Genomic DNA, 8,533 nt, shown 5'->3' on the forward strand with positions numbered 1-8,533 from the left:
GGAGCCCCCCCTACCCCGCCTGCCTGGGCTCTGACCACTAACCCTCCTGGCCACGGACACCTCGCCCAGGCCTGCTCCCGCCTCCCTGAGTCCCTGCCTCGGCCCGCAGCCCCGCCGGCCTCTGAGGGGGCAGGCCAGGAACCCCGCTGGCAGGGGCCAGGCAGACGACAGCCCCACACCCCTCATCGCTGGCTGAGCTGGGGCAGGGGACAGAACCCCTGCCCTGCCGTGTCCCAGTGGGTTCCGGCCCCCTGAACTCAACTCGTGGCACTAACCTGGACACTTTATTTGAAATAAAAGGGAAGCCTATTTTACAGCTGCTGGGTCCCTCTTATTGGGGCTGGAGGATCCCTCAGCCCCTCCCCCCACCCGTGGCCATTCCCACTCCTGTCCGAGTCCACCAGTCCTTTCTCTGCGTGTTGTTTTATTTTCAGACAAGGTCTCACTCTGTTTCCATCCTTTTTTTTTTTTTTTAGAGGTTTTTGCTATAGGGCGCGTGCGCTCGCCAGAAGGTCAGAGAGAGACATAGAGACAGAAAGCGAGAAATCACCCCCCAGGGGGGATGGCCACGCCACAATCCCTTCTCCATTCTCCTCTCGGGATCTTGGGCACGCACGCACATGCACCCGGCGTGAGTTTTAAGCCACCGGGTCCGGGATGCGAACCGGGGTCGACTACACGGGAGTCCAGCGACATAGCCATTACGCCAACTGCTGGTCCCACTCTCTGTCTCCATCCTCTGGCCTCAGCCTCCCGAGTTGCTGGGGCCACAGGTGTGTGCACCGCACCTGGCTTTTCAGCGCAGGCCAAGAACTGAACCCCGGTCCCCCATGTGGGCTGAGCGATGCACATGCCCTGACACGGAGAGACAGACATCCCCGGAACAGAACAGATGGCCCAAAAATAGATCCGATTGTGCGGTGTGTGTGTACAGGACAGGGGATGGGACCCAGTCAGTGTGGAAAAGACCGTCTGCGTAGCAGCAGTGACATCCCCGGTTCTCCATCTGGCCGGAGCTCCTGTATCATGGGAGGGAAGCCTAAATGAATACGAGCAAAGCAGGAGTGTTTCAAGGGAAACTGGGAGAGTATCTGCGCGTTGTATATCCAGACTGGGGGCAGGAAGGACTTGAGGCGAGATACTGTGAAGCCAGAAAGGAAAAGACAATTTTGACAAATTGTGGGATGAAAAAAGGACCCTAACGTCAAAAGGCAAACTGGACAGTCCAATGTCCCCATGCCTTCCAAGTGCTATAGGATTTGTTGGGGCCGGCAGATGGCGTAGTGGTTGGGGTGCTGGACTCCCACGTGGCTCAGTGTGGTTCGAGTCCTGGACACGGCACCTTGCTTTCCCATGTTCTCTCTATGTCTCTCTCTGCTCAAATTAAAATAAATAAATAAATGACAACATTAAGTAAAAATATTCTTTAAATAATACTAGAGGATTTGCATATGGCCTTCACACATCAGTCCTCTAGACTGAGTCATCTCTAGGTTGCTTATCATCCCCAGTACAACGTGAATTCCATATAAAGAGCTGTTACACTGTCTTTTTAAAATTTGCACTATTTTTTATTGTACTGTCATTAAATTATGTGAGGGTGTGGTTAACACGCAACAAAGAAATATGTTCTTTTTAATACATAACTATGTTACTAAAGCTTCCATAAACTAAGAAAAAAGACAAGTCAGTTTATTTATTTATGTTTAAATGTTGAGTTTCATATGCTGCCATCCAATTTTTTTTTAGAGTTTTTTTTGCTATAGGGCGCGTGCACTCGCCAGGCAGAGAGAGACAGAGACAGAAAGCGAGAAATCTCCCCCCAGGGGGGATGGTCACGCCGCAATCCCTTCTCTTCCATTCTCCTCTCAGGATCTTGGGCTCGCATGCACACATGCCCAGCGTGAGTTTAAGTCACTGGGTCCAGGACTCGAACCATGGTCGACTACATGAGAGTCCAGCAACATAGCCATTACACTAACTGCTGGTCCTCCATCTAATTTTTTTAAACAGAGACTTTTGCTATAAGGCACATGTAGTTGCCAGAGAGACAGAAAGTAAGAAATCACCCCCAGGAAGAAAGCCACAAAGTAATCCCGTCTCCTCCATTCTCCTCTCGGGATTTTAGGCACACATACATGCCTGGTGTGAGTTTTAAGCCACTAGGTGAAAAACTTGAACCACAGTCAACTACATGGGAGTCCAGCGACAAAACCCTTACACCATCTGCTGGTCCCATACGATGCATTTTTTAAAAAATCATTTATTTCTGGGGACCAGCAGGTGGCATGGTGGCTAAGATGCGGGACACTCCCACATAACCAACCATGGTTGGAGTCCCAGACCTGGTGGCTTGCTTTCTCTCTCTCTCTCTCTTCAAATTAAAATGAATGAATGAAAGAATAAAATTGAATAAATAATTTTTTTAAAAAACCCACATTTATTTCTTTGTTATGATTTTCAAGCTGCCTGGTCCAGGACACAATCTGCTGTCCACCATGTGGGAATCCAGTGCTTCAACCACCACGCCACTTGCTGGTCCCAGAGACAAGTCAAGTCGATTTAAAAACAAGCAACCAAGATGGTAGTTAAGGTGCTGGATCCCACACAGCCAACTGTGCAGTTCAAGTGTAGGACCAGGAGACTTAAATATCACACCAGGTGCTGGGGCCAGCAGTTAGCATAATGGCTATGTCACTGGACTCCCATGTGGTCGACCGTGGTTCGTGTCCTGGACCCAGTGGCTTAAACTCACACTGGGTGCATGTGTGTGTGTGCCCAAGATCCCAAGAGGAGAATGGAGAAGGGATTGTGGCGTGCCCAACCCCTGGGGGGAGATTTCTTGCTTTCTGTCTCTCTCTCTCTCTCTGTCTGGCGAGCGAACACGCCCTATAGCAAAAACCTCTTCAAAAAAAAAAAAAAAATCACACCAGGTGGCTTCGGGCCCAACACCCAGGAAAAAGCCAGAATTCATGTGCATCTGAGGTAGAGTGGAGAGCAGCAGTCTGAGAAATCATGGGACTTTTAGGTGCATGCAAAAATGCGCTTTTGTGAGCTACTTTAGTAGGGCTATTGAGAAACATTTACATACAAAAGCACTGTCTGTCTCTTGTCAACAGGTACCTTCCTGTTGGAAGTCACATGTGTTTATCAGATCCTCCCCCCAAAAAATCCCAGAAATGACATGGTGCCAGCCCTTTCTACATCCTTGGTTGATTGGCGCCCCGAACGACTGTCTTTACATACCATTTCCTCTTCCCCCATACTCTACTCTTTAGAAGGATAAACCTGAGGCCCGATCAAGATTGCAATTTCTCCATCAGAAGAAAAGTGGGGTCCACCCAATCCTCGCTTTTCTATACTTGCGTGTTTTCGTGTGTTCGTTATTGCATCTGTTTCTAATCCACAGCCTTCCCCACTCAAAAAAAAAGTGTGCATGCCAAGCAAGTCCCGGCAAGGTAGGCCTAGCCCTGCCCTTTTAACTAGAAAGCCTCTGCCCTAAACCTCTCCTTCCGGCTCAACACTCAGGGAAAAGCCAGGGCAGGTTGCTTGATGAGGATCAGGGAAACAGAACTGAGGAAATATTGTAGGTCATCTCATCCTGCATGCCTCTAGCACTCAGAATTAACTTCAAGAAGGTAGGAAGTAACTTATAATCCATCAGATGACCAGAAACCACTGCACAGGCACAAGAAATACGGGAAACCAAGAAAATATCTCCCCAAGGGGAAAGAACAGCCCTTCATCATCCACAGACAGCACAGTGGAAGTCACGGAAATGTCAGATACAGAGTTTAGGATACTCATAGCGACAAAGTTAGCAGATGCAAGAGAAGACAAACAATGAACTCCAGAAGATGCAGGAGAAAAGAGATGAGTTCCAGGAGGTGAGGAAGTTCTTGTATGATCCGAAAGAGGAAATGTACACCATAAAAAAAAAAAAAATCAAATGGGAACTGTTGGAGATGAAGGCTATAATACAAGAAATCAAAACCTCCCTTGAAAGTACTAAAAGCAGATTAGATCATACAGAAGATTGAATCTCAGATGTAGAAGACAGAACCGCTGACCTAGAAAAACTCACCAAAAAGACTGAGAAAATAACCCCCCAAAATGAGAATATACGAGTAATACAAGATACCTACCATTGGACACCCAAACATCCGGATAATTGGTATCCCAGAATGTGAAGAAACTAGTCAGGGCATTGATAATCTATTCCATGAAATCCAGGAAGAAAACTTTCCAAACCTAGAGAGGCATTCAAATATCCAGACGCAAGGAATGCAAAGGACCCCACACAGAGTCAACACAAGATCTTCTCCAAGGCACATCATAGCCAGACTGACCAAAACCACAGAGACAAGATACTGAAATTATCAAGAGAAAAACATCAAGTTACTTTCAAAGGACATTGGACCTCTCATTGGAAACAATGCAAGCAAGGAAAGGAAAGAATGGGAAAAGGTATTTCAAGTGTTACCTGAAAAACAATTTCAACCAAAAACACCATTTCCGGCAAGATTGCCCTTTGTATGGGAAGAAAAGATAAAAACATTCTCAGATAAACAAAACCCGAAAGAATTTACCAACACCAACACTAGATCAGCTCTTCGAGACATTCTAAAGGGAGTACTATACCAGGAAAACTAAAGACAGACAAATAAGAGAACAAAAAATGACCAAGAAAAAGGCCAGTTTAATGATAGGGACACGTTCTGAAATATCAATAGTGTTGAACGTTAATGGAAAGGTCAGACCTCGGGAACACTGCAAATTCAACAAGAGAGATTACGCGAGACTGAACACAATTCGATGACTTTTTTCCTAAAACATTACTGATTTTCTTCTATGTTGTGTCTTCCAGATTTCAGGATTTTTGTTTTCTTTTGTTGATAAGATCAGCAATTTGTTAAAATGTTGCTTAAACATTTTTAAAGTTAAAACTTTTAAAGAAATTGAAACATTAATTTCTCCCTTCCTGACCCTTTAATCTGTTGGAATGGCTATTTACATAAATTCAATAATACAATAGTATCTGTTGCATTGCATCAAAAATGGAATTCTTATGGGGCTTTGTGCAGATAACAGACCAAATGAGATTAACCTAATTTTTTTTTTTTTTTTTGCAAATAAGTTAGTATATACCTCTCTTTAGTAAAAGGGGGAATGGAGAGAGGGAAAAAAATCTTTAAAATCTTTTGCGAATCAATAAAATGTAAAAAAATAAAGTTTACATGGAAGTGAGGGAAAAGGGAAGGAAAAAACTGGTAAAAGTATGCTTAATTGACAAAAAAATGAGAAGCTATTTGCTGATGATAATGTAGATAATAACTTGTGTTGCCTGACGTGCATGGTATTTGTGTTGGAAAAAGAAATTTATACTGTAAAGACATGATTAAATGTAAATAAATTTTAAAATAAATAAGAAAATTAAAACAAAACACACCAGGCACATTTGTGTGCATGCCCAAAATCCCAAGAGGAGAAGGAAAAGTGGACTGCAGTGTGGCCATCATGGGTGGGAGGGTGATTTCTCACTTTATGTCTCTCTGTCTCTGTCTCTCACTGGGGAGCACACACGCCCTATGGCAAAAACTTGAAATAAAAATGAGCTGCTGAGAGCTATCTCCATGCCTCATAGTTAAGGTGATCGGATCCCATATAGCCAACTCTGCGGTTCAAATCCCAGCTTGAGAACATGTTGGACGCGAGCACCTGTGCTCAAAATCTGGAAAGGAGGGAGAAATGGAGACAGGATTGCAACATGACCATTCTCCACGGGGATGCTCTGTCTCCCTGCCTGCCCGCTGACAAAATGTTACCAAACACATAGTTATCAAAGAAGTGGCTAAGGGCGCTGGCCTCCCACATGGCCGACCGCAGTTTGAATCCCAGACCTGGCAGCTTGCTTTCTAATCCCTCTCGCTCTCTCTGCCCCTCTCCCTCTTTGGTCAAATTAAAATAAATAAAACGAAATAAATACAGTTAATGAAAATAATTTTTTTTTAAAGGAAGCAAAACTATCTCTTAACTATGGTCCTGCCATCCACTCTAACTTCAGTGACTGGTCCCTGAACTGGACAGTCTTATCTTCTCGGAGTCCTGGGTGAAAAGAGAGGGCATACCCAGAAGGCCGCTCGCCAGGAGTTAAACGCTGGGCTGCTCACAGCACGGCCCAGCTCCTCGGCCTGACTCCACGGGCCCTTCAGCACCTGCGTGGGCCGTGCACGGGCCCGACTGCTTTCTGTCCAGAGCTTATTTTCAGTATCTCTTCCAGGAGAGACAGACAGGGTCTGCATCGCGGGCATGCCACGCCTGGCGTAGCCCGCGGCTCGGCCAGGGTTGGCGGCCCGCACACTCCAGACCACGGCCAACGGCTCCGTGCCCCCGCAAGCCCTCCGCCGAGCGCGCCCTTCCGGCTTTATTTACCAGGGCAGCGCCCCCCTCCGGTGGAGCTGTCTTTCTCCCCCTTTCTTTGAGTTCATCGTCCTCTCCCCCGGGCTTCCATAGTCTCACAACTCTCACCGCACTTGTTTATACCTTAGGAATGATAATGGCTCCCACAGACGTAACCAAAACAAAGCTGCGTGGAAGGGCGGAGGGAGGCCACTTGTCCCCTCGGAGCCACCGTCTCCACCCTGTGTTCCGGCTTGCCTTAAAACGCCCACTGCGCAATTGCGTAGGTGGATGGGCGGGCTCAAGCCAAACTGACGGCGTCCATTGGCTGTGCGAGGGAGGCGGGGCAAGACCTTCGTGTGACGTCAGAACGTCGCGATCAGGACGTCCAAGCCAAAGGAAGACGAGAGCCAGCCGGTTGGCCGAGTGCTGTCGCGGTTGTGTTCCTGTCGCCTTGGGCCATTGCTGGCGAGTCGCGGGAGCGAAGGGCCGTGGTTGGTACGGGGAGCGGTGGTCAGGCGCCTGGGACGGCGTCCCTTTTCTGTCTTAGGCCCCGCGAGCCCCGAGGCCTTCTCGGCCATCGTACCAACGGGCGCCGCGCGCGAGCGTCGACAGGGTGTGGCGGGGTAGGGCGGCCACTGCGCGTGCGCACCACCCCCCCCCACCATCAGCTTGCATTGACCGGGAGGTTCCACGGGACGAATGGTGTTGCCCCGGGCGACGGGCAGGCTCTTCCTCCAACCCGCGGCCTCCTTTGCTCTCCCCGGGCCTACGGGACAGCCAGGTGCTCCCCGAACCGTCGGCCTTGGGTCTGGTTCCAGTTCCGGCTCTTGAGACCCGCTCCGGCGCGTCTGTCCAAGCCCTCTGGGGCTTCTCCCCACCCGTGTCCTTACTCGTGAGCACTTGCCTCCGTCCACGTCCCGGGCCCTCCTCCAGCTGTTGCTTCCGAGCCTCTCCCCAGCCCCAGGCTGCTGTACCTCCTCCTCTTGCGAGATACCCGGGCTCTCCGGCAGGGTCACCCTGGAGCCCACCGCACTTCTCGGTCATCCCTCGCGGGTTGAGGCCTCTCCCTCCTGCCTGGAGACTCTCACTCACTTGTCCAGTTCTCTGCACCCAACTCAGTCACTTCTTAAACATGCTTTGGGGCTTGGTGAACATCCTGTTCCACTCTCAAGCCCCCTCCCCCTCCAGGCCTCTGCTTCTAGGAGCTTCCCACGGAGCTCTCTGCCCTTAGCGCATCTTTCTGAAGTTAGTTTCTGAGAGCGGTCTAGGGCCGATTCTGCACGGTGGCATTTCCCCACCCACCCCCCACGCCCCTGTCTCCCTGCTGCTTCTCCCCGGTGTCACGGCTAAAACCCTTTTCCTTTCTCTCTGCGTTTTCTTTTATTCTCACTGTTGTCCCAGTCGGTACCCTGGCTCTGTAGTGCTCCCTGAGGCTTCTCCCTACAGAGCGCTTGGAAGTCTTTGCAGGCCTTATTCCAGAACCCGTATTCCCTGGAAGCCTTTTTTTTTTTTAAGATAGGGTGCATGTGCTCACAGGAGTGGGGAGTGAGAAACCAGCCTCTGCGGGGATGGATCCGCCTCAGTTTCCTGTCCTTTCAGGATTTGGGCAGCGTGTGGTTTTTAGTCCACTCGGTCTGGGACTCAGCCATGCTGTGGGCCTCATGGGATCCAGCCTGTGCCCCTGCTGGCCCCTGCAGTGCTTGATGGACCTTTGCCCTTTAACCCCAATCTCAGGACCTCCCCTGCCGTTCGCAGGGTTTTTCTCACCCGCACCGCTTCTTTGCACATGGCTTCTGTTACTTCACACCGGAATGCCCTCGACAGTCTTTCCTGCAGCGGCTCCTTCTGTCTCAAACGCCTTTCTTCTGCCTGGCTTCTCGTGAGCTCTTCTGCTTTTCTTCCCCACCTCGTGGCCGGTTTCTTGCTCCTTTTGGAGTTTCCCTAACCCTTTCTTTTTCTCACAGACAGTCAGAAAGCAGTCTGGCTCCCGAGGCCCACCCCTTACACCCCAAGGTCCAGATGGCGGCCAACGTGGGTGATCAACGCAGCACGGATTGGTTAGTGAGGCTTCAGGGACAGAGGCCAGCCTGGGGGGGGAAGAGGAAGCAAGACCCGATGGTGGGCTCTGGGG

General features: G+C 49.6%; 1 protein-coding gene across 3 annotated transcripts in view; it reads left to right on the forward strand.

Annotated features, from left to right (window-relative positions):
• The first annotated feature begins 6,756 nt into the window (after positions 1 to 6,756).
• The window catches only part of LENG8 (leukocyte receptor cluster member 8), a 14,883-nt gene continuing 13,106 nt past the window's right edge, over positions 6,757 to 8,533 (forward strand). The window contains exons 1-2 of one of the 3 annotated variants that reach the window (XM_006169931.3): positions 6,757 to 6,867; positions 8,367 to 8,459. In XM_006169931.3, coding sequence (XP_006169993.1) covers positions 8,422 to 8,459 — 38 coding nt within the window. In that variant the 5' untranslated portion in view covers positions 6,757 to 6,867; positions 8,367 to 8,421. Of the gene's footprint in view, positions 6,898 to 8,366; positions 8,460 to 8,533 lie in introns of all 3 variants that reach the window. The other 2 variants (XM_006169930.3, XM_027768857.1) reach the window with 2 other exon arrangements.

The sequence above is a fragment of the Tupaia chinensis genome, unplaced genomic scaffold (genome assembly GCF_000334495.1).
Source record: "Tupaia chinensis unplaced genomic scaffold, TupChi_1.0 Scaffold147674_1, whole genome shotgun sequence".
NCBI classification, from domain to species: Eukaryota; Metazoa; Chordata; class Mammalia; order Scandentia; family Tupaiidae; genus Tupaia; species Tupaia belangeri.